We start from the raw sequence: 27858 nt of genomic DNA, 5'->3' as shown, positions 1-27858 counted from the left end.
TAACTTATCTCCCTTTAAAATTTACAATTTATCTCCCTTTAAGAATGATAATTCGAAATCTACTATAAAGATTTGTAAGTTTTTATTTAACAACATATAAAAATGGGAGACATCCTTTTAAATATGTTTTGTGTATTTTAAAGATTTTTTTATTGACTTAATTTGAAAATGAAATGAAAAAAACAAACATAAAACTGTTTCTTTCGGAAAAAAATGGTTTTTGAATTTTAACAAATATTAATTTAACTGACTTTAATTTCATTTACCCGCTCATTGTACAGATCAGTGTTTACATCAACCACCTTTATTTTACATATTATGAAATGGAATGTTTATATATTAAATGTTTCTCTTTACTCAAAGTCTCCCTGAATCACGATGTTATTTTTAGCACTATATGAAAAAAAGCTTAAGAATAATAAATCTTCTCACTCAATTCTTTATTGATATCTTAATTACAAAGATAGGGTATTATTAACCAGTGAATAAATAAATAAAAATATTGTTTGAAAACAGAAATGGCAAAATGGAGTAAATGATTTTTTTTTAATCAGAATCCTGGACTCAATACATTAACATTGCAGCAAAAATGCCTGACATTTTTACATAATTTGCTTTTATCTGAATTTTTCTTAGCACATCTACTCTAAGTTACACAAATTCTGAATAATATTGTCAACAAGAACCTGCTTGGATCATTAGATGTGTTATATACGTACTAGCAGTCTAAACAATAATTATTAGTATAACAATCGTCATGGTCAACAGAATTAAGTTTGAATTATATTCTAATCTTCTAAATTTCGGAATGCTTGTTGAAGTTCTTCATGTAATTCTTCATAATCTGCTTTTATTTTCTTCTCTCCATCTTTAACTGGATCCTGAGAATAAAAATTAATTGTTATATGAAGCGAAGCTATTTCAATTTAAGGCCAGTTTTATTTATAGAAATGTATGATGCACTGTAAACATATTAAAATATTTCAGTGGATATTTTTTTTGTTTTTCACCTTTTTTTACCAACTGCAATAATTGTTCTTGCAGTTCTAACTATATTACACAGGGGAAAATTCAAGTTGAACATATTTTCATCAGTTTACATTACACACTTTGCAATGGTTTACTGTATACCAATATTTCATTAGTCATCAGTAACTAATTTGAAGAAAAAAAATCTGGTTTGAATTATTTTACATTTTTCGTTTGGCTTTTAAAAGTTTGCTATTAGGTAAGGATTTTGGTTATTGTTAAAGGCTATACAGTGAATTAAAGTTGCTATCCTTCTACATCCATAGGTCTCTGGTGGAAAGTTGTTTCATTGGATATCATACCAAATCTTCATATTTTCAGTTTAACATAAAATGTTGACCACAATGTCCAAAAAGTTACATCTATATTTTTCATTTTTGCATTTTCATCTGTCAATAAATGAAAAAAATGCTCATACCTTAAATTTCATACTGCTAAGTTTATACAATAAATCATTCATCTGGTCTCTAATAATTGCCCATGTTACTTTGTTTTCACTTTGTGCTGTGCTCTCTATTGAATGTTTAGCCATGTCGTAAAATCCTATAATATTCTTCAACATACCAACAGTCTTGTAAAATGGACAAAATCTGAAAAGAGGGAAAATATAAAGTATAACATAGGTACAATGTATCTATAATGTTATCAGGTAACAGTCTATTTTGATAACTAAATAAACCTGACAAGTTTGAATTGTGTCACATTTTTATGTCTTGGCCTTTTTCGCACTAACAATATAGAACAGGTTTTTCATTGTTGATGTCCGTACTGTGACATCCAATTGCTTAAATTCAATTAAATTCAAGTAACATTAGGTCCAAATTGAATAGTTGTCTCATTGTTATTATACCACATCTCCTTATTTCTAAAAATACACTTGACGGTTTTGTGTAATTAAAGTTACACATAATTTGATATGCATGGATCTTGTTCATTAATTTATATTTTTTTCTTAATTTTTGGTGTTTTAACTCCACATTTAAGCACCACATTTTGGCTATTTCATGGGGTGGCTGTCAGTTTTTATTGGTGGAGGAAGCCAAGAGTGCCCGGAGAAAACCAACGACCTTCAATAGGAAAACTTACAATCCTAGTTAAATAAGATTGAAGTAAAGATCGAACTCACAACCTCAGTGTTGACTGCCTAGTTAATTACAGTAGTAACTACCTAGACCACTCGGCCACGGATGCCCCTCTTCTCCATTCAAAAATATTTAGGTTAAAAGTGGTAAATGTAAACATGTTGATTATTTCTTCTATCAGGACTAATTATGAACAATAAAGTTTACTTTTTGTGCAGTTTTGTGATCAGGACAAAATTTTCAATCTGCCAAGGTGTGTAAAAATTAATATATCAATTTTCATACTGTAAAGACTAAACATAAATCAATTACAAATATTTTACCTATCATAAGGTGTATAACCATTTTGTTGTAAAAAGTCATCTTTAATTAGTTTGGCAACTTCTAGTGTGATTTTATCTCCTTCAGCTAAAGATGCCTACAATATTTTAAAGTATAAAATTATAAGCATTAAATATGACAAATCTGTTTGATCTTAAATGTGTCTTTACTAATTTAGATATTTATACAAAAATTTAATTTAATGAATAACAAAAACAAATAATAGAGGCTCAAATAGATTTTGAAATCTAAAATTAAAGAAATGCATAGTCTTAGCTGTGACGTTTGTTTGTATAAAGAAATGCATAGTCTTAGCTATGACGTTTGTTTGTATAAAGAAATGCATAGTCTTAGCTATGACGTTTGTTGGCATAAATAAATACATCTCAATAATTTCTAAATTTACAATATATCCCATTCATGTTTGCAAATGTTTTTGATACAAAAATAAGTCACTTAGTCTGTTTATGTGTTGTCTTGTGCTCCATGTTCAAGGCTAATAATGACCTTCAAGGTTAACTTTACTGCCAAATTGTCTTGGTAGATTGTTGTTACACTGTACTGTATGCATTCATATATTTATTTATTTACCTTTCCTACTAACTGTACAATTTCTGACAATTCTTCCTCTTCTTGTAGAATTTCTTTACACTGAAATAATGTAAGCTCTTAAGTATTCTAATGTAAGGTGTTATAAAAAGTGAGCATATGGAGAAAATATATAAGTTTAAAACTTTATATACAGACAACAGCAATTTTCTTTCGAGAATGTGGCATTGAAAAATAACCTCAAAATAAAACCTTGGCCTCAAATTTCAGGTTCATCTGACGAAAGATTTTGTCCACTATTTTAACACTTACGTGTCTATTTTATTTGATTCAATTAGTTTATGTGAAAGATTTTAACTGATTCAGTCATTAAAAACACTCCGATTCAAGCTCAAATATGAAAAATCTACCAAATATGCCGACAAATAATTTTTCAGATGTTTTTGTCAAAAATGAAAATGGTCGCATTGTGTTCATCCACAATCTTTATATAGGTTATGTATTATCATCAAATACAACTTACATTTCAATATTAAGGACGAACATGAATGCGGCCTCCTTCGTTTAACTGTCTAAAATTAAACTAAAATGCTAGAATTGTGGAGATTTCAGTAATTTAGCATGACTTAAAATGCTACTACCCAATATATGTGCATTGTATGGTTAAAAACCACCCATATTCATGTAGCAGAAGCATTCGTCTGTCCAATAAATAACTAAAAGTTTACATTTTAACAATTTTGTAAAACTACTATATTTAGGGGCCAAAAAGGCAGAATTGTTACTTGCATACAAAAGAGCTTTCATACCCATTGTATGAGGAATATATCATTTCTCTTGATAAATGGAAAGTTATATAAACTGTTAGAAATTTTTATATTTTCCCTGAAAAATTCAGAACAAAGCTTACCTTCTTTCTAAGTGGCACAAAGTCATTGAAATTTTTATCATAGAACTCATCTAGTGCTCTTGTGTATTTACTATGACTAATCAACCAATTAATAGATGGGAAATGTTTACGTTGAGCAAGTTTCTTATCCAATCCCCAAAACACCTGTACGATACTCAAGGTAGCTGATGTTACAGGATCTGAGAAATCACCACCAGGTGGAGACACACTGAAAAACAATATAATCTGATAATTATTTATATTCTGATAAACTATATGCAAAAATAAAGTAGATAGAATTCCTACTAACTTGTGTACTTGATATACCTTTGAATATGTTATTATGATAAGTAAATGTGTAATTATGAAACTACATTCCAGTTTTATTCCTCAGATTTTTCAAAATATGCAGTAATGCTTATAATGTCTTTACACTAAATTTATTAGCTCTGTTCAAATTGATGTTTTGTCCTGAATACAGATATTTAGTAGTTGTTATTAACAGGAAATAGCTTAAAGTAAAATTGAGAACTCTCTGATTGGTGTTTTGTTTGTAGTGTTTTTGTTACATGTTAGTTTTGCTTTAATTAATCTCCTTAGATCTGATTTTTATAGTTTGTCCTTATTTTATGTTGTTACACCACTGCAATAGCTAGGTTAGGGGAGGCACATGCTTTCCTGAATATTGTTACAACAATGTGTAGGGATGATAAAACCGAAATATGATTTTTTTTTTCGTGATGTCACCTGACAGTTTGTGTTGATGTATTATTAACAACAATGCTTATCTATACTATTGTGGATTCATGCAACAAATGAAAGAGTTTCATAGTTCATTCTACCAAGTGTATCAAGTGTATATTACTTACGCTCCTACAATACTGACACTTCCCTCCCTAGATGGATTACCCAGACATTTGACACGACCAGCTCTCTCATAAAAGGAAGCCAATCTAGCAGCTAGGTATGCTGGGTAACCAGAATCAGCAGGCATTTCAGCCAAACGTCCAGAAATTTCTCTCAAAGCTTCAGCCCATCTGGACGTAGAATCAGCCATCATAGATACATTGTAACCCATATCTCTGAAGTACTCAGATAATGTAATACCTAAAAATATGATAAAATATAGGGTCAAACCTACTGTCAACTGTGTGCTTTCTATATCTATATCTAAAACAAATATCATATGTATATTCTTGACAATTACATGTTTATTGTACCTTGAATTATACTAAACCAACAAGCAAAGTCAGACTTGATTTGTTCAGTGTATGTTTACTTGGGTACATATGTCTTGAGTTAAGCCATTTCAATTGTAATTTTGTAGTGTGTCTTTCTTTGTTGAGATGTTACACTACTTTTTCGTATAAGAGTGAAGTTTAATGCCTATTTAAATGTTTAAACCAGCTGCATTTGTTTGCACCTGTCCTAAGTCAGAAATCTGATGTTCAACTTAGTTGTTGTTTGTTGATGTGGTAAGACCATACTTTGACCTTTAATGGTTAACTTTACAAATTGTGATTGGATGGAGTTGTCTCGTTGGCACCTATACCACATCTTCTAATATCTATTGACATGTCATAGTCAAATATTATAATTTGCTTTTGTGATAAGTAAATATATTTGTAGAGTGACTATACTAACCAGTATAAATAGAAGCCTCTCTAGCAGCTACAGGCATGTTTGATGTATTGGCAACCAAAGCTGTTCTCTTCATAATACTTTCTGGTTTTCCATCAACTTCCATAGTCAACTGAGAAAAAGAAAAACACAGATTTAATGATTTTCTACATGATATAGAACTGTATATAATGGTGTATTTTTAGCTCAATGTGAAATATATAGTATAAAATGCAGGAACATGTAGGAAGGTACTGTTATTCTTAGGAGAAAGCTAAGATATTGATTCCATATTTATAATCCTGTAATATTCAGTTATTTACTCTGCAGGTAAAAATCCTCCTCCTTTGTATTATAGTTGAGCAGTATACATTTTTTTAAAGCTTAAACAGTTTTATTTTCTATAAATCTCACAAAATGATTAACTTTACCTCAGGGAAGTCTCTCAATACTTCAGACATTTCATTTCCTCTTTCTCCACATCCTACGTAGACAATGACATCACTGTTACTATATTTAGACAAAGATTGTGAGATTACAGTTTTACCACATCCAAAAGCACCTGGGATAGCTGTTGTTCCACCCTGTACACATCTGAATAAAATAAAATTAAGAATATGCAGTGATCTGGAAGGTTTTTTTCACTATGGGCCCAGGGCCCCTCAAAAATAAATTCAATGGGCCATTTTGAAAAATAATGGGCCATGTTGTCAAATGAGTGGGCCATTTGAATTGACTTCTGTAAAAAAATAAAAAGTATCATTATTTTCTCATGTTTTGGAAAAGAGGTGTTGGTACAAGTTTACCTTTATGATTTTAAATAATATTGTTCCTGTGATTCTGTAATTTCAATGAATATACAATAACTTCTTCCAAAACGGACAATATTAAAGATAAACCTTTATTTACAATGTATAAACTGTTACTGTTGCCTTGGCTTGTTCATGTTCATGGTTTTTTTAACATTAAATTTGGGTCTTCGTCGATACCATACTCATTCCAGACGTTCCGTATTAGAGGACATTCCAGGAACGTCCTCTGCACTTCTTGTATTATTATTATTACTTCATCAAGATGACAAGAATAACAATAGAGAGTACCATTAATTGATAGAACAAAACAATAATTCGCTGAAGTCATGTTTACAAAATGTCAAAACGAGCCAAAGACCAAACCAGATGCTCCGCAGGGCGTAGCTTTATACGACCGCAGAGGTTGAACCCTGAAAGGTTGGGGCAAGTATGGACACAACATTCAAGCTGGATTCAGCTCTAAATTTGGATTGTGATTAAATAGTTGACACAGCATAGGTTTCTGACACAGAATGAATGTGTTCTAATGAACTTAATTTTTTTGTTTTCTCTTAGAGCAATTCACTATGCTGTTGAATATTAATCCTCTCAAACAAATGTTTGAAGAAATCTTCATTTTATTTATGAAATTTCATTTCAAATGAGAAAATTGAACCCAATTTTTTTTAACACATCCCCCTTTCCCTTATTCCAAATTAATCTCAATTAAATTTCTAATGGAGTTTGCAACAATAACTACTCATTTAAATACATCATAAAATATTAAGATGTAAAAAAACTGCTTGTTATCACTGAATGGTAAAGATTATTTTAATTTATCAGTTGGTAGTAAAAAGTTAATATACATTGTATATCACAAAGATTTGAGTTGATTCTGGACAAAGAAAGATAACTCCAATTAAAAAAAATATTGCTATTTCACAATATTGTGTAATTAGATATTTCTTGCTTACTATTCTGGACAAAGAAAGATAACTCTAATTAAAAAAAATATTGCTATTTCACAATATTGTGCAATTAGATATTTCTTGCCATTGTGCAATACTGTGCAATTGAAAAGACTTGCTATTGCACAATACTTAATATAATATTTTAGATCCTGATTTGGACCAACTTGAAAACTGGGCCCATAATCAAACATCTAAGTACATGTTTGGATTCAGCATATCAAAGAACCCCAAGATTTCAATTTTTGTTAAAATCAAACTAAATTTAATTTTGGACCCTTAGGACTTTGATGTAGACCAATTTGAAAACAGGACCAAAAATGAAGAATCTACATACACAGTTAGATTTGGCATATCAAAGAACCCCATTTATTCAATTTTTAATGAAATCGAACAAAGTTTAATTTTGGACCCCGATTTGGACCAACTTGAAAACTGGGCCAATAATCAAGAATCTAAATACATTTTTAGATTCAGCATATCAAAGAACCCAACCGATTAATTTTTTGTCAAAATCAAACTAAGTTTAATTTTGGACCCTTTGGACCTTAATGTAGACCAATTTGAAAATGGACCAAAAATTAAGAATCTACATACACAGTTAGATTCCGCATATCAAAGAACCCTAATTATTCAATTCTTGATGAAATCAAACAAAGTTTAATTTTGGACCCTTTGGGCCCCTTTTTCCTAAACTGTTAGGACCAAAACTCCCAAAATCAATACCAACCTTCCTTTTGTAGTCATAAACATTGTGTTTAAATTTCATTGATTTCTATTAACTTAAACTAAAGTTATTGTGCGAAAACCAAGAATAATGCTTATTTGGGCCCTTTTTTGGCCCCTAATTCCTAAACTGTTGAAACCAAAACTCCCAAAATCAATCCCAACCTTTCTTTTGTGGTCATAAACCTTGTGTCAAAATTTCATAGATTTCTATTAACTTAAACTAAAGTTATAGCGCGAAAACCAAGAAAATGCTTATTTGGGCCCTTTTTGGCCCCTAATTCCTAAAATGTTGGGACCAAAACTCCCAAAATCAATACCAACCTTCCTTTTGTGGTCATAAACCTTGTGTTAAAATTTCATAGATTTCTATTCACTTTTACTAAAGTTAGAGTGCGAAAACTAAAAGTATTCGGACGACGACGACGACGACGACGACGACGACGACGACGACGCCAACGTGATAGCAATATACGACGAAAATTTTTTCAAAATTTGCGGTCGTATAAAAATGACAAGGACAGTTAAGCACCTTTTATGGAGACAAAAACTATATTCATAAAAAGGCTTCAGGGGTATTCAATCGAAATAATAGCAAGCTAAACTAAATTAAAAGATTATTATTAGAGTTAAATCTCGTCTGTAATAGCAAAATTTCACAAATGTTAAGTTGTTTATAAAAAATTATATCATGAATGATGGTTAATTGCGTTTTTTGGGTTATCAGTTAAACCGCATGGTTCTATTATTACCATAGGAAAACACCCAAGACGTTAAACCGCATGGTTCTATTACCATAGGAAAACACCCGAGACGTCCTAAAATATATAGGTGCTCCTATGATTGGAGGAACATTATACAGTTGTGTACACACACATGGCGGCACGGAACACGATCGGAAAACTATTTGACGATATCTAAACGTTTCGAAACGATGCGAAAAATATCGTGCGCCACGTGGGCGCTTACATTTGTCACTCTATGCGCCATTTCTGGTGAATATGCGCTATAGGCGCAGGGCGCACGTCCTTCCCGATCACTGAATATGCAATAACAATTTTCCATAAATTTACATAATTTTTACTTTTACTTATGTACTTTCTCTAGATTAATTTGGGATCTAGTCTGATGCCAACCTACACATTTACAGTATTTTTACAGGGTTTTTTTAAACTTGATATTAGAATGACTGTGCATTTGTTTTATACTATACTGATTTTTGCTTTGCTCAAACTGCAAGTTTAATTGTTGATAATTAAAATTATATAAGTTTCTAGATATCTGCACAAGCACAACTTTTGAAGTAATTGCATTTTTGAAAACCGGTTGAAAAAGATCTAGAAGGAAAAATATGAAAAGCAATTGTAAACACAGACAAGTATAGATTTAAACTACAGTACAATTGGACTAGTTGATGTTTGTTTTACTTACGGGAAAAGAGCATCTAACACTCTCTGTCCTGTGAGCAGTGGGTAATTACCAGCTAATTTCTCGGTGACTGGACGAACTGTACGTACAGGCCATACTTGTAACATGGTAAATTTAGATTTTTCACCATCAAATTCTGTTTCTAATATAACATCCTGAAAAATAAAATCAAGATTTTTAAAAAAAAACAGTGGCATGTATAATACAGTGTAAGCATTTCTTTCTTTGGAATATATATGTATACTGAAAAGGATGATGCATTCCATTTTTTAGGGTTGCAACATTAATATTGTGTGATATTTTTGAAAAGTGCACAAAAAGTTAATTTATTTGTCACAGCATCCATCCTGGTTTTCATATTTCCTTTAAATCAGAGTTGGAATAATATTTTTATAACTATAATTTGCTTAATATTTTCATAACTAATAATTTGCTTAATATTTTCATAACTAATAATTTGCTTAATATTTTCATAACTAGTAATTTGCATAATATTTTCATAACTTATAATTTGCATAATATTTTCATAACTAATAAAATGCATAACATTTTCATAACTAATAATTTGCATAATATTAGGATAAATTTTCAATGTAAAAAAAACCAGTTGTCAACATTTACTGGCAGTTTTCACAATAACATTTAGATTTGGCTTACTAGTCCTAAGAGGCCATATGTATTCTTATTTCTAAATAAAAATATCACAATTCTGTGACCCTATCCTATAATCATGATAACACATATAGTGATTTCAACTTACATTAACATCATAACAACCTGGTTCAGCTATCCATGTGACCTTGCCCTTGGCTCGTGGTGGTAACATGATTTTGTGTTTGACTAGAATATTTTCATATACAACTCCATAAATATCACCTCCAGTTATATGACTACCAATCTGTAATGAGAAATACAAATATTGTCAGTTACAATCACATCTAAAGTTTTATGGTAGCTATACACAAGACTATTAAACACAGAACTTTAAAGCAAAGTGGCATCAATATTTTATTTTACCAGATCTATACTTCTACACTTTTCAATATTTTTTTCTTCAAATTTCTTCAAATTTTTTTTACAACATCCATAACAACCAAGAAAGGAATATCCAATCATATGACTTTAAACATGGTTACTTTTTTTTAAACCATAAGGATTCATGTCTATGTCATGTATGTCAATCCCTTTCTTTCATTTTCTCTTTTTTTTAATGAAAGTTAAATAAAATTTCTTTTGTGACAATTCTGATCTTCCAATTTACCATATTTATAAAAGCAGTCTCTTTCATACTGACATTGAGATTCCTTCTTAATATTGAAACATGTAGAGGAACCAAACAACATTTAATAATTTGACATAGAGACCAAATACACTAAAATGTAATACCCAGCAGATATAAAATAAGGTGGTAAATTTAAATTAATTTACAAGTTGACTTACTCTGATATTGCCTTGAGGTTCAAACTCCCATTTCTTACTTCTGTCCAAAGCTGGTGTGTTGATACCTTTAGGTATATAAATACTCTGTGTGATATCACAAATGTCTGCAAGAGGTCTCTGAATACCTGGAATCATACATGTTAATATGAAACAATCAGTCCATAAATATCATGTAATCTTGACTTTAAAAATCAGAAGACTAAGAAATCTTACAGTTTTTATCAAGATACTTTATCAGAAGAAGATATACACCTAAGTGGTATACACCTCGTTTTATTACCTACACCATAATCACCACAGTTGGTTCACTTATAGAATCAAATTTATCTTAATTAAATGTACAAATAAATACATCTATATAAAATAATAGTGCAGTGTCAAACAAAATTACAACCAGCATCATATCTTATATATAGGTTTCACTTACCATCAAAAATACTACCCATAATTCCTGGACCTAATTCTACAGATAGAGGTTTTCCTGTTCGTAATACGGGATCTCCAACAGTTACACCAGCTGTACAATGTGTTAAGGTAAATATGTCCAAATCATTCAGCAAAGTATCAGAATCCATTGAACGTAGAATTATAGAAAAAATGTACAATTTCTGATTCTCCATTTCTTGTGTTTACCAATTTAATTTTAGGGTTTTCAAACTCATTATCAAAATAAAACTTCATATACAGTTTTGTACTTTAACATTTTTTTATAAGAAACTGCTTCAATGAAACTAACATACATGACATATTAAAGAAATTCCTAATGCTACTGAGTTTGTTACATTCATGACATTGGTGTAGGCTATTACGCCTAAAGATTAAATAGATATTTACATATGTCACAATTGCAGGAGGTCTGATATTTTAACTTCTATTAGGATCTTTTGGTATATAAGGGTACAATTTTTATCCAAAAGTTGTAAATGCATAAATCATATTTTTTAAAATATATATATTTCATTTTAAACTGCTATAAACCCCTTTGTTGATATTCAATAAAAAACCCTGTTCCTTGAATTGTAACCCCCTGAACAATTTGTAAAAAATTTAAGGATACAGGTGTCTTCATAAACCTGGATGGTTGCCATGTCACCCTCCAATCGAATGATCTCCCCTACTAGTTCTGAATGTCCGACTCGAACCAACTCGTACATAGCAGCTCCTGCCATGTTCTGTGCCACAACAACTGTAAAACAAAATATCAAATATTATTATTTTATAACTGAAAATGTAACATTCACTCAGTGGAGTCATACATTTGTCATAACAACTTGTGATTTCATGAATGTACTGAAAAGTAAACAACCAAATACACACTCGCAGCTATGTTTGCAGAATTTGTTCAAACCACAAAATATACATGATATAGTCTTCATCAAGTACAGTTTTCCGAATTATAATCCTTGATAAATAGTATCCACACACATTATTGAATCAACTGTATCTAATAATATGGAAAAAAATGGAGAGATTCATGTACAAACTTGTTATAAACATGATAAAGCAGCTAAGGACTTTTGGAGGGTACTTGTTTATTTTCTTTGGTGTTGACTTACATTTCATTAAGTCAAACATTTGTGTCAAATGAAAAACTCAATTCATAAAGTTTTGAGAGATATTTTTAAATTCGTTTCTGCTCCAAAAAATATATCCATGTGCATACCTTTATCATGTCTATTACATATTTCTATATTAAGTTTAAAATGTAAGTTTAGTTTTATGCTTCTAATACATGTACATGTATGCAATATGCATCCACTTTAAAAGTAAATACCAAGATATACACAATACAGATTACTCAACAGTATCTAAGAATTAACTCTCATAAAATTAAAAACATTTAATAGGTACAAATGTACATGTACATGAACATGTATCCTAGATTAATCTTTGCAACAAGTAGTATGGTAGCAGAACATTTAGCCAATTTGTGACCTTGATTTTATACCTTAGAGCACACTTCATTTAAATTATATGCTGTGGGTCAATCGATACATTTAGGTTTCTTAGACTTTTACATCATGTACATGTAGTTAAAGTATATATTGTTAATAAAAAAGGTTACCTGGTCCAGAAACAGCAAACACATTGCCAAACATAGATTCTCTTTCTTCATCTTTAATCTTTGGTAGACTACTCTTAGCTCTGTCTAAACCACCAGCCTAAAAATACAATTTTACAGACATTTGTCATGTTTGTATTTTTACTCAGAATTTCTTAACTAGTAATACATGTAATAGTTTATACTATAGTATTTTCACAACCAACTTCAGCTAAATGTTACCATACTGATTGTTTTGTTTTATTCAATAAAGAAAATTGTAAATATGGTAAACATTCCTTGTATTAATTTAGTACATGTGCATTTAAATATGAAAGATACAAACTTGACATTGCTTAAGACATGTAAGAGGTTAAATGACACCATGTCTGGTTTTTATTACATTTGAGCTGTGTCTGTTAGAAATTGACCTTATGCAATGGAACTATACAATGTCTATATGAGTCCATTCCGGAAAAAAAAAGTGGTTTAGCATGAGCATGATGATCATGAGAGAACTTTCCGATTGGGCATGCGCATGAATCACAAAAAACAATGGTCATCAGCAATAGGCTGCTTGAAAAAAACGTTTGGAAGGCAAACATTTAAACATTTTGATAGTGTAAGAAATAAACAAATAAAAGTCATTAATTGCTTTGTTTGATGTGCTTACAATGGATTTGTCAGTGCTATGAAAAGTTTTAGGCACAATATATTATTTCAACAAGTCCCCAGATAGCTTCAACTGGTATGAAAAAGTTGAGGAATTGAGAACTATCCCGATTGACATAAACTGCAATAAGGTGTATCAAACAATGACCTAGTCATCATGGATATACTTTAAGTCCTGAAAGGCAAAAGTGAATCAACATTATCAAAAAACATCTGTCTTGAGTTCTGCCGGAATTATGTTTCAAGATAAGATTGTACGTATACTGCCTAACATGTCTAAGCCTGTGCATGCTAGAAATAGGATTTTTTTCCCCCTATTTTATACTCTAAAAGAAAGCATACTTTTTTTTTTATAAATTTCCTGTTTACAAAAAAAAATTGTTTTTCTAAAAAATTAGGATTTTCTTATCCCATGCATACATGGCATAGATTAGCTGATTAGCATAGCCATATTTGGCACAACTTATGGGAATTTTGGGTCCTCAATGCTCTTCAACTTTGTACTTGTTTGGCTTTATAACTATTGATCTGAGCATCACCGATGAGTCTTATGTAGACAATATGCACGTCTGGCGTATTAAATGCAGATGATTTCTTGCAAATGTGTATCTGATTACCGAAAAAGGATGATCATGACATGATGATAAATAATCCTGTTCTTATAACCTTTCGGTCTAATCTAGAAGCAACTGCCTCAAATAAGTATTAAAAAAAAACAAGCCATACTGTAAAATCACAATTTTTAACTTGGTATCATCATGAATAGGCATGTAATATTTGTCACTGGACATTACTGTCATAAGTGTACAACATTTATTCAATCTCCTGGTAAAAACCTGACAATTCTAGAAAATAGATAGTTTAAGAACTGTCAAATGTGGTCATTCACTTATGGTTAGTGGTTATAAATGTAGACTGTAATGACTGAAGTGTAGAGGTACTAGAACCAAGAAACCGGCAAATGACTTCGAGTGGCTACATGATACATTTAGGATTCATGAATAACACATTTCTTAGTCGATCTTTGTAGAACTTCAATTCTTTTGTGGTGACTGTTTAACATATGGAGTATTCAGCCAATTCTTAAATAAATACTTACCATTTTGCAATGAAATATTGGATTTGTAAATTATCATGTGATAATCGATGTCTTGAGAGAAAACAACTTCCGGTTTGATAAAAATGCTGAAGCGGTTTTTTAATAACATAAAACTTTATCGGCTAAAAACGTATATCGACCCGGATAAATTAACTCAGTTGTATTTATAACAATTTCAAAGAAATCCCTTTCATTGCTAAATAAATTAAATTCATTCAAAGTGGGATTAAATATGTGATATAAAATATAAAGAAAATATTTTTTTCTCTCAATCTAATGAAAATTTAAAAGTGAAATAATGATTCGCTTTTTGGCTCGATTTACCGACTTCACTTGAACTTCTACAAGTGTCAATATCAGCTTAGAAACATCGTTGATAGATATTCGTCCTCTTTTCCCAAATGTGACCTACCGAACACAGGCACTTGTCTCAGAAAAAAAAATCTCCTATATACCTTATTATAACAATAAGGTATATAGGAAAACAATTTCTGAGACAAGTGCCTGTGCTACCGAATTAGGGTTATAGCTAGTTTCACTGAGACGAGAAACATATATATATATATATATATATATATATATATATAAACGAGTCTAAATTGAAAACTACGTTCAAACCTATGACTGCGTTGGATAAAAACCGCAATTTTTATACGTGTGCATGTCAAACAAATTTCGTTGTAGAAGGGTCTAAAAACAGCACAAACAACATTTTCCAAAAGACCAAAAGAGTGAAAAAGTATATTTAAACAAAACGCATTTGACTAACAGGTCGAACAACTGATGTTCTTTAACCCTGCTGACTGCCATTGGCGATTGCCAAATAAAATTGATCACAAGTTGTAACAAAATGGATCTTAATATAAATTTCAATAATACGTCACAGAAAAAAAAATTGTTAACTTGTGGACAGGATGTTGTGCCGCAAACATTCGGTGTCAATATTTCTTTAGTACACCATATCCGGATTTCGACAATAAATGTCTCTTCAGTGATGTTAGGGATCGAAACGGTATTTGGAAGGCCAAAAAAAGTACCCTCATTTTTAGAGAAAGTACCCTCATTTATATATATTGACTTTATACTAACATGACCAGCATAACGGGTGACACGTGTGGAGCCTGATCTACTTAGTACCCCTGCCCGGAGCACTTGAATGATTGTCGGTCGATCCACAAAAACTTATTCGTTATTGATTAAATAAAGTTACAAAATAATCAAAACAAATCAAATATTTTATTATAGTCTCACCTCTCTACATGTACAATACAAACATGTTTTAATATTAAAAGAACAAAACAATCTTAAAAACATTCGAGAGCCACTCGCAAAAGAGTTATGAGAGACTTTTACATAAAAATGGACAGCTCGATAAAAATACAAAACTTTTTTAATGTTATAAAACATTCTTCCTTTGAATTAAAATATCATTGCAGATTTTGACAGAATAAAAGCACAAATTTTCATTTGTAAATAAAAATATAAATTTTTCATCATCATGTGGATTGGTTTATCATGAGACACAAGCTTTTGTCAATTACATCTGTGAGCAGTGTATCTTACATATTTTTCTGATTATATAAACACTTTATATTTTATCACTTATCATGATAATCCAATTATATTTAATCATTGAATATACAATTGCAGAGGAACCAATTATCTATGATCATTATAATTTAATACACTACAGTATAAAATTTCATATTATTTTATTTTACAGAAAAAATTTAGGTGAATAAAAAATGATTGTGGAAATCATATGTTATGTATAAAGAATTATTTTTCTGAGGTTTTTTTTATTAAAAAAAACAACATACGGTCCGCATACCAGAGTCAATTTCAATACCAGATTCAATTTCAATTCTAAATTACTTTGAACAAGGATATTTTATATAAATACAAAGCCTTGCTTTAAACAATAAAGTTCAATTACACTTATATGTCTGTCATGTCTCTAGTCTCACAAACGTCTCTGGATGATTCATCCCAACTCCAATTCGTTTCATTCAACCAGAGACATATAATACATATATTATATGTCTCTGTATCAACCAATTCGTGTCAAGTTGATTGGTCAATTTGTTCCCGTGAACCCGGCGGTTTTTAAGGGCATACGATACAGATTTGATCCCGTATTTAAATTTTTTCACCTGATTAAATCAAATATGTAATAAAAAATATACCTCCATGTGCTACTTTTTGAGTAAATTGAGTTTCAAATTTCAGATATTTCCTAGTACAGTAATAATGGACGTCCTACTTAACTCCGAATTATACACAAGAAACTAAAATGAAAAATCATACAAGACTAACAAAGGCCAGAGGCTCCTGACTTGGGACAGGCGCAACATTGCGGCGGGGTCAAACATGTTTATGAGATTTCAACTCTCTCCTTATACCTCCATAGGCGGATCCAGGGGGGCCCTAGGGGACCCGCCCCTCCCCCTTTCGTGGGAAAGATTTGGTTGATTATATAGGGAATCATTGAAGCATGACTGAAGCGGGCCCCCTCTTAGGTCAGTCAGAGCCCCCCCCCCCCCCCCCCCCCCCCCCCTCTTAGGAAAAGTTCTGGATCCGCCACTGATCCTCTAGCCAATGAAGAACAGTAAATGCATAGCAATACGCACAATAAAACACTTATGTATATTTTAAAATACTATTTGTCTTTTTCAAATGAAAAGTCATGGAATACTGACGCTCTTTTAACAAACCGGAAAATTTTCTGGTCTATAACGGACTTGTTTTATCGTACTTTTGTTCATTCCAATCAAAACAGCATTTAATTTTACCCAATTAAGGGACCGATTCAAAACATTAATTGTTTATTTCCGGTTTTGGAGCGGGAACACATGTGAGCAGATAGTTGATGTTAATCAAGTGTTTACAATGACAAGGTGCATATTTGTGATCTTTACTTTGAGTTTTGTATTTGTTATTGCTACCATTTGTTCACCAAGTATGCACTGAAATCGATTGTTGGATCAATAGCATTCGTAACCCCCCTTTTTATCTATCCCAGGCCTGTTTTATTTTATTATTCAACTCACAGACACTTGTTTCCTTCCATGGGAAGATCGACTATCTATATACATATATATATATATATATATCCACCTTCCCATGGTTAAAAACAGGTGCCTGTGGTACAACTTACCACATGTAGTACCAGGAATATATATTTTAGGCACTGGCTACGGTTACATGGAAATGTAACCATAATAAAAATATTATTGTTACATTGGAGACTAATTGCCGAAATACAAAGTTAGGTAAGGAACCGACTAATTATGAATGTAACAATAATTATTGAGGCTACGGTTACATTGCCTTATTGTTATCCTACCATAGTCTAAGATCGTTCATCTTGTCAGTTCGTTAGGTATTTGTGTTTGAACTGAACACACAGGGAAACTCTGCATTGATGTCACTACGGTACTTCTGGCATAGAAAAACAGTGCAAAATACGTTTTTTCTGCACTTTTGAATAAAAAAAACATTTCTAAAGGTAAGTTTGCATTGTTGTTCTCAATTATTGCCAAAAAATGCCAATTTTCTAATGCCCGTTTCAATCCCAACTTCCGAATATTTAAAAACATTCTAGAACTTCACAAAATCCCATTTCCGGCCTCCATTGCTTTGTGTACATTCCATTCAGCGTCATCAATCTTGTGGCAGGCAATACAGGTCAAGCAAATCGTTTTTTTAGGAATTTAAAAATGACATGCTCCTTACCTCTTTCTCGATTTTCCCGCGAAAAAAGCCCAACCAAAATGAAAGGAAAACTATATGAAAAAACGATGTCCATGCCATAATTTTGAACAGGCATATAGAGTTGGTTAATAAGAAACAATTTACATTTATTTTTCATATAATTTTCTTTTTATTCATTATAAAAATATCGATATTCTGACCATCATGACTGTAGGTAAATATTCATACAAATTTCCCTTGATGTCAAAAGGGATGGCAAAAAAAGAGTTTTCCTGTTGAATAAAACCCAGAACTATTGCAAACTATTTTGAAGCAATATCCCACTAAGAAATCACGTAATTGCTGTAGACTGAAAAATCCCCTAATTGACAGTAGAGCAATTTGATTGGATATAACGAATTGACATCACGTGATTTTGACGCCATTGAAATTTTAATGTAAACAAACAAGGTCAGAAGGTTCCGTATGGGACATCATCGTACATTTAGTTATTGACAAACAATTACGAGTTATCAAACTTGCCAATGCATGGTTATAAAAAATTTAAGCTAAGTCTACAGAAAAAATAAGAAAAAAATAGCCTTAGTATAACGACTTATCATTACACCTGGATACATGAAAAACAGCAATATACGCTGGATTTATTAAATTAAATCTTCTAAAGTTTTGTTGCTTAATTTTTTCATATGTACCAAATAATACTTGTAATAATAACAAATAATAAATATTATTATCCAACAAATTGTGTTTGAAAAGTTTTAAGTATTAATGGTTTTGATGTTCTTAAAGATATTGTCCCATATCAGGAGCCTCTGGCCTTTGTTAGTCTTGTATGATCTTTAATTTTAGTTTCTTGTGTATAATTCGTAGTTTAGCGTAGCGTCCATTATCACTGAACAAGTATACATATTTGTTAAGAGGCTTGCTGAAGGACGCCTCCGGGTGCGGGAGTTTCTCGCTACATTCAAGACCCATTATGGCCTTCGGCTGTTGTCTGCTCTATAGTCAGGTTGTTGTTGACACATTCCCCATTTCCATTCTCAATTTAAATAGTGTCGAAGTCAAAAAATATAGTTCAATGGTTTGTTGTTGGGAACCGATTCGATCTGAAATTATTTGCACACCTACTCTCATAACTGTCATTATACTTTGAACAAAGGATGAAGAGATTCCTATTACCAATTTAGTTTTGGGTGAAAAATTTTAAACTTTGGATTTGTTTGAAACGAAACTGATTTAATAACAAGACACAACTTTCATACAACTATACAAACGCAGTTCCGAAGAAATGATATATATATCAAAAGCAAAGTTTGCTAAGGGTGAACTTCTGTAAACATGTATCCATGGAGAACGTAATTTCTTTTCAAAATCAGATAGAGCCTAAACCAAAGGTAACTGTTTTCCCTTTTTTATACGACCGCAAATTTTGAAAAAATTTTCGTCATATATTGCTATCACGTTGGCGTTGGCGTCGTCGTCGTCGTCGTCCGAATACTTTTAGTTTTCGCACTCTAACTTTAGTAAAAGTGAATAGAAATCTATGAAATTTTAACACAAGGTTTATGACCATAAAAGGAAGACTGGTATTGATTTTGGGAGTTTTGGTCCCAACATTTTAGGAATTAGGGGCCAAAAAGGGCCCAAATAAGCATTTTCTTGGTTTTCGCACTATAACTTTAGTTTAAGTTAATAGAAATCAATGAAATTTTGACACAAGGTTTATGACCACAAAAGAAAGGTTGGGATTGATTTTGGGAGTTTTGGTTTGAACAGTTTAGGAATTAGGGGCCAAAAAAGGGCCCAAATAAGCATTATTCTTGGTTTTCGCACAATAACTTTAGTTAAAGTAAATAGAAATCAATGAAATTTAAACACAAGGTTTATGACTATAAAAGGAAGGTTGGTATTGATTTTGGGAGTTTTGGTCCCAACAGTTAAGGAAAAAGGGGCCCAAAGGGTCCAAAATTAAACTTTGTTTGATTTCATCAAAATTGAATAATTGGGGTTCTTTAATATGCCGAATCTAACTGTGTATGAAGATTCTTAATTTTTGGTCCCGTTTTCAAATTGGTCTACATGTACATTAAGGTCCAAAGGGTCAAAAATTAAACTTTGTTTGATTTTAACAAAAATTGAAACCTTGGGGTTCTTTGATATGCTGAATCTAAAAATGTACTTAGATTTTTGATTATTGGCCCAGTTTTCAAGTTGGCCCAAATCCAGGTCCAAAATTAAACATTGTTTGATTTCATCAAAAATTGAATAACTGGGGTTCTTTGATATGCCAAATCTAACTGTGTATGTAGATTCTTAATTTTTGGTCCAGTTTTAAAATTGGTCTAAATTAAAGTGCAAAGGGCCCAAAATTAAACTAAGTTTGATTCAAGGTTGGGCGGTAAATACCACCCCCGGTATTTACCAGTGGTATTTACCGGTATTTACCGCCCCGGACAATACTCCCCAAGTGGTCAATACTGGCAAATACTGGTCAATTGAAATTTTCATGGTTGTTTCTACTATAAATTGAAGTAAAATCTTGATAAAAAGTCAAATATAATGTGTCAGCTTATAAAATAAATGAATTTTGATATGTTTTATTCATTTATTACACTTATTCTTACTTGTACAACATGTACAAATCTTTATCTTATTTCAACATGTTTAAAATATATTTTTATTCAAAATGTATGATTTTACAGGTAATTAAAATTAAAGGTAAATAAAACTACAGGTAAATGAAGCAACATGGTTCCTTTTACCTATCACCTGGCATTGCTAGGTGTGAAAAATTAATTACTAAAACAACAGCCTCCAATAAAAGTTGACAGTACATGGGTTGAAAGTAATAAAATTGATAAATGAAGACTCCATTAAACAATAATTTATTTCCTGTCTATAGCTATCAACTGTGAGATAAAAAAAAACCTCCTTCATGCTGGAAATAGAATTTTGAAGCAGAGACAAAAAGTTTTTATCTTTTACTATAATAGTATGTACACATTAATCAATGTAGATCCCTGTTTGAATTTACAATAGAATTAGAAATGAAAGCATTAAAAATGATTTTTAACACTTTCTATATAAATTAATTATTAGTTGCAATTATAATTGACCAAGTAGATAGTGGTTTTTATAGTAATTAATGACCACTTAAAATTTCAATCGACCAGTATTTGCCGGTATTTCCCGGTAAATACTGGTATTTACCACTGGCATGGTCAATACTAGACCGCTTTTTTGCCAACCTTGGTTTGATTTTAACAAAAATTAAATTTTTGGGCCTCTTTGATATGCTGAATCTAAACATGTACTTAGATTTTTGATTATGGGCCCAGTTTTCAAGTTGGTCCAAATCAGGATCTAAAATTATTATATTAAGTATTGTGCAATAGCAAGTCTTTTCACAGTATTGTGCAATGGCAAGAAATATCTAATTTCACAATATTGTGAAATAGCAAATTTTTTTTTAATTAAGAGTTATCTTTCTTTGTCCAGTATAGTAAGCAAGAAATATCTGCAAGAATTTTTTTTAATTGGAGTTATCTTTCTTTGTCCAGAATCAACTTAAATCTTTGTTATATACAATATACAATGTATATTCACTTTTTACTACCAACTGATAAATTTAAATTATCTTTACCATTCAGTGATAACAAGCAGTTTTTTTACATCTTAATATTTTATGATGTATCTAAATGAGTAGTAATTGTTGCAAACTCCATTAGAATATTTTGATTGAAATTAGTTTTGGAATAAGGGAAAGGGGGATGTGATTAAAAAATTGGGTTCAATTTTTCTCATTTGAAATTTCATAAATAAAAAGAAAAGAAAACAAAAATTTTAAGTTCATTTGAATACATTCATTCTGTGTCAGAAACCTATGCTGTGTCAACTATTTAATCACAATCCAAATTTAGAGCGGAATCCAGCTTGAATGTTGTGTCCATACTTGCCCCAACCGTTCAGGGTTCAACCTCTGCGGTCGTATAAAGCTACGCCCTGCGGAGCATCTGGTTGAAAGCTGAATCTGAAAAACGACTGCTGTATTTGATCACATGAACACTTTATCACTCTTTGTCTGTCTTTTTAAACATCTCAAAAGCCAGTGGAAGATCCAGAACTTTTCATAAAATGAGGGAGCCTGTTGACTGACCTCAGGGGGGCCTCTCCAGTCATGCTTTAGTAATTCCCTATATAATTAACCAAATTTTTCCCATGAAAAAGGGGGGGGGTCCTCTCAGGGCCCCCTGGATCCACCTCTGAAAGCTCATACTAAATTCTAAAGTCATAATAAAAAAATGCATGATACCACAAAGAAAAGGTAAATGTTATAAGACTCCACAACTTTTTCGGGTCAAGTGACAGATTCCAAAATTTTGATATGGTCTATTGATAACAGAGCCTAACATATCTTCACTTAAGTTAGTAAACATTTCATGCATTTCTTGCAGGCACAGGACATTACAAATGTATCTTGCTGTAAGAATGATGATTTAAATTGCTAAATTAATTAAAAATCCCCTAATCTCCCTTGTCAACTGATTTCATAGCAATGTTCCAGGGCAGATCAACAATCACTGGCTGGTAGAGGATGTATAAGTACCATTTGCAACAGTACATGTAAAGATGTCAAATGTTGGAATAATACAACTTACAATCATTAAAAACAGGTTGGGGACAACTAGACAAATGGGGAAAACTCGTTAAATTGACTTTAGCACCACTGAGATTTCAAAGATATACATGCATATTTACATATGAATTCTTATGATATGATGCAGCTGAAGTTACTAAAGTTGATTATGTCTATTCTTTTCAGAGGTCATACAGAACTAGGGGACATAACTCCTCACAACATCAAGCAGCTGAAGCTATTGAATCAAGTGGTGTTCCCTGTGACTTACAATGACAAGTTCTATAAAGATGTACTAGAAGTGGGAGAGCTAGCAAAACTTGGTATGTTTATCAGACTAGAATAACAATGATCTAGAATTGTTTCTAGCGGTTTGAGAGCTGACAACACTTGATATAGAAGATGTGGTACGACCAAAGCAAAGCCTATACTTTTTAAGGTCTTTAAAGATTTTCTAAAGGTTACAGAAAGTTCAAAATCATCAAATGACTCCTTGTCAATTACAAATGCTAGTTTCGATACTTTCTTGTAAACTATCATAGATGGAGAGTAAACAACCAAAAAAAGTTTGCTAGATTATAAGATCTACATGTACATGATGTACATGTTCAAAAAGCAAACATAACTGATTGCAATAAAGTAAAAATAAAAATAGAATACTCTTTTTTACCAGGTACTCATATCATACTATTTATTAATACCTATAGCCTCTGTTTTGATTTTCAGTGAAATTGGGCTCTTTCATTTATTTTATTTTCTAGGAAATATTTACATATTTATTTGAATTGTCAGATTAATCATTTAACATGTTTAATGAAACTTTATTCATTTTTTAATTTCCAGCCTATTTTAATGACATTGTGGTTGGTGCTGTTTGTTGTCGTATTGATACATCTGATAACCAGAGACGATTATACATAATGACGCTAGGATGTCTGGCACCATATAGAAGATTACATATAGGTAGGCTATTTAGAGAAAGTCATAGCTTAGATTTAAAGGAGCATTTGCTTCAACAAATAATGATAATAAAAAAATAATATTGGTTCAATCATTTATGAAAGTCAATTAGTGAACTGATAATTCACTTTTTGCCAAACTCCTCTTGTACACTACGTGTGTCTGCAGTTAAATAAAGAATTAAAGAATTCAACCTGTATTTATGTGAACTTCAGTTGAATTAATTTATATATTGTTATATATATAACCATTGGGCGTCTTCAGCAGTCACCTCAATGGTTAATTAGATGATGTTTAGACTAAAATACACTCAAATGCTGATACATATTACTGAGCACATGCATCATCAATTGTTTATTTAAGACTTTTTATAATTGGCTGTACATTTAAGTATGTTATAAAGCAAATATGAGAATTTGAGTAAAATAGATAGAATGAAGTTGACAGCTAATGCACTTTTAAGAGCAGAGTGGTACAGTTTTAAGATAATTGACAAATAAGACTATACATGTATATACTGTTAAGAACAATTAGACTATTCTATAATAAAATTGAGAATGGAAATGGGGAATGTGTCAAAGAGACAACAACCCGACCAAATAAAAAACAACAGCAGAAGGTCACCAACAGGTCTTCAATGTAGCGAGAAATTCCCCCACCCGGAGGCGTCCTTCAGCTGGCCCCTAAACAAATATATACTAGTTCAGTGATAATGAACGCCATACTAATTTCCAAATTGTACACAAGAAACTAATATAAAAATAATACAAGACTAACAAAGGCCAGAGGCTCCTGACTTGGGACAGGCGCAAAAATGCGGCGGGGTTAAACATGTTTGTGAGATCTCAACCCTCCCCCTATACCTCTAACCAATGTAGAAAAATAAATGCATAACAATACGCACATTAAACCATACATATTATACCTTATTTTCACAAGGTGTACAGTGTAAATTTATATCTTAAGACCTTTTATCAAATGATTGAAATGGTGATAATTTTTATTCTGTTAGTTTAAAAACTAAACAATCATGATCATGATGATACATGTACATGTAATAGGACAAAATTGTAAATAATTCAAACTTATGATGATATTTTTCAGGTACAGTTATGTTAAAGCACGTGTTGAAGATCTGTGAGGAAGATGCAAATTTTGATAATGTATTTTTGTAAGTTTTTTTTTTACAATATTGTTTCCATAATGAATTAGTCACACTCTAAAACATGTAAAAGAGTGATAGAAAAAAATCACATGATTAAGGCAGAATAAATTGTTCGTCTTGAATTGTAACTTTACATTTTCTTCTATCTTTTTTGTCAAAATTGAAAAAAATATCAGCAAAGGCTATTGATAATTTAGATTTTGAATTTTGTTAATAAGAAGTCTAATGCTCATCTGCATTACACATTTGTGCAAGTGTCCCCCTCTATCTGGTAAGTACAAGATCACAAAGATTATTCTCTTGCAATTTCAAGTCATAAGATTAATTGCTGTGTTATATTTTTGCATACCACATACATGTAGTATTCTTAAAACTCTTTCACAAAAATAGGTATAAAATTTCATGCAATTCATACAGCAAAGCTGTTGATAGAGGTTTGTGTCTGTGTTGTGACATCTTGTATGAATTTGTTCATTTATAATTAGGGCAGCTTTCTAGTAAAAAATCCAGAACCTTGCCTTTACTTACAGATTATGTGTTTATTTGTTCTTGTCTCAGATACAACACAATTTATTGTGGAATCTGGATTCCTTTTGTTTTCTCATCATAATCTTATTTTCTTTTTTCAGGCATGTGCAAGTAAATAATGATGGAGCTATAAAATTTTACGAAAAATTTGGATTTAAAATTGTTGAAGAAAAAAAGAACTATTACAAAAGAATTGAACCTGCTGATGCATATGTGTTACAAAAGACATTTAGAGAAAGTGGCGAACAAAAAGCAATGGTGAAAAATTGAACAAAAAAATCAGAAATAATTGACCTTTGGAACCCATAGACTTTTGTACAGATGATAAAACTTTAGACAAGATCAATTCTAGAGAAACAAATTTAATTGAAACATGTATTACTGTTGAAAAAGCCTTAAACCTCTGCCTAGTTATTGGTTATATAATCCCTGCTGAATAAACCTATCTTTGTGGACTTGGCATTAAATATACTAAAAAAAAAACTTCATGAACTAAATTGGTCTTTCTGTATGTGAAATCCTGAACACTATATATTAATCATGACTGTAAGAATGCAACTTAAACATACATTAGTCTAAATATTCTTTGTGAAACCATAGTATATGTGCATGTATTTTTATGATTAACTTGTTAAATGGGGTGATGGGTTTAAATTTTGGCATTACATTTTTTAACTATTAGATTGTTTATTTTCCATCATGGTTTAAAATTGTCTATGTATAAATGTACCTCATTCTCTCTTAAATTGGAAATGAATTGACTCACGAGTACTGTTGATTGAATTCTGGTTTAAAATGTAACATTTTATAAGCAAGTACTAAACATGCTAACGATTGTATATCTTGATGTGTTTGCATTTTATCAAAAAAGAAAAGCCAGATGATTGCACATGTACAAGATTTTGTGATCATGATGAGAAAACTGTAAATAATTGATGTTCTGCAACTAAAACAAGATGCTATCACTTATACATAAATTTGTTGAAATTGATGTTCATGGACACTTTTCTATTGATATTTTGTACTTGTGTTATTGTATATGACTTTAATTAATTGGTTTTTCACTTTTCATTGATTGAAAAATATATTTAATGTGCATTTGTTGTTGTTTTTGTGTAAAGATTGCATTTCAATCATAACCCTATGTTACTGACTTGATATCTAAATCTCATAATGCTTATCACTACCTTTTTATACACAAAATATAGTGCATTGATCAGAACACTCTATACATCCTAAATAAACTTTCCTGACATTTATTAATGTAATATATGCTCAGATATTCAAGTCACAAAACAATGTTACACCTGTCAAAAAAAAAAACTTAACTTTTGCAAGGTGCAGGGATATAATATCTGTTCTAAAAATATAAATTATGCCATTGGAAAATTCATCTTTATAATTTGAAGTTATCTCCCATTGTCAAGAATACAGTTGAATACAGTTGAATGAATCAAAAACAACTAAAAGCCTTATTGACCATGCAATATTTAATTTTACTCCTCACTGATAAATTAACACTTTCTTAACTCTTCTGTGTTTACAAGCATTCTGACTTATGTACTGATAAATAAATTTTATCAACAGAAACTTGTGGTCCCAGGAACTGTAGGTTGCCTCAACCAAATGATATGAAACTTTTACACAATGCTACCATGTATAACAACACAATACATATGGAGTTTGAATTTTGGTGGTGTGTCTTTTACTGTTCTATAGTTATGCCCCTTTACAAATCGAAAAATGCTGATTTTTTTTATTACCTTCTCTACTATCTGTTTGCCTCAACCAAATATTATAAAACTTATACACAATAATTATTCATACCACGAAACTCCTATCAAGTACAAACTTGGGTAGTGACATTTTTTTCAATTTTGTCGCTTTACAGCCTTCACGGTTAACTTGTTAGTCAGCTCAATTTTTGTAAAATTTTTAGCTAGATTCTCATTCTAATTTCTAAAGCCATAGGACTTGTGAACAAGACTGCCTTGATAACTTTATATGCAAGCTGAAGGCTTCATCTGTGTCCCATGGACACAATCCCCATTTATTTTCTCTAGCTGTTCTGTCATTTATGAATATCTCACTAATGAATTACAGAAAAATGATATTTGGTATATGGCCAACTTCTCTTTATCAGACCGGGATTAACTGAACTGCCTTATTTTATAGGTCTTTAATCAAGGTTAGTGGATAT

General features: G+C 31.2%; 2 protein-coding genes across 2 annotated transcripts; one reads left to right on the top strand and one right to left on the bottom strand.

Moving 5' to 3' along the window:
* Window positions 1-270: 270 nt before the first annotated feature.
* On the bottom strand, window positions 271-14757 carry LOC134720856 (V-type proton ATPase catalytic subunit A). The gene is made up of 15 exons (XM_063583416.1): window positions 14656-14757; window positions 12909-13005; window positions 11901-12029; window positions 11271-11360; window positions 10844-10968; window positions 10164-10301; window positions 9407-9558; window positions 5922-6084; window positions 5515-5623; window positions 4740-4977; window positions 3892-4099; window positions 3024-3083; window positions 2435-2529; window positions 1448-1619; window positions 271-881 (listed from the first exon to the last, which is right to left on the bottom strand). The coding sequence occupies exons 1-15, from the start codon at window positions 14656-14658 to the stop codon at window positions 789-791; spliced, it is 1872 nt and encodes a 623-aa protein (XP_063439486.1). The 5' UTR covers window positions 14659-14757; the 3' UTR covers window positions 271-788.
* Window positions 14758-17469: 2712 nt separating this feature from the next.
* On the top strand, window positions 17470-26756 carry LOC134720855 (N-alpha-acetyltransferase 50-like). Its single transcript, XM_063583415.1, has 5 exons — window positions 17470-17552; window positions 23192-23328; window positions 23849-23968; window positions 25070-25136; window positions 25760-26756. The coding sequence occupies exons 1-5, from the start codon at window positions 17545-17547 to the stop codon at window positions 25926-25928; spliced, it is 501 nt and encodes a 166-aa protein (XP_063439485.1). The 5' UTR covers window positions 17470-17544; the 3' UTR covers window positions 25929-26756.
* Window positions 26757-27858: the final 1102 nt, after the last annotated feature.

The sequence above is a fragment of the Mytilus trossulus genome, chromosome 6 (assembly GCF_036588685.1).
Source record: "Mytilus trossulus isolate FHL-02 chromosome 6, PNRI_Mtr1.1.1.hap1, whole genome shotgun sequence".
In the NCBI taxonomy this organism is placed as follows: domain Eukaryota; kingdom Metazoa; phylum Mollusca; class Bivalvia; order Mytilida; family Mytilidae; genus Mytilus; species Mytilus trossulus.
This window is presented reverse-complemented; position numbering and strand designations above follow the sequence as displayed.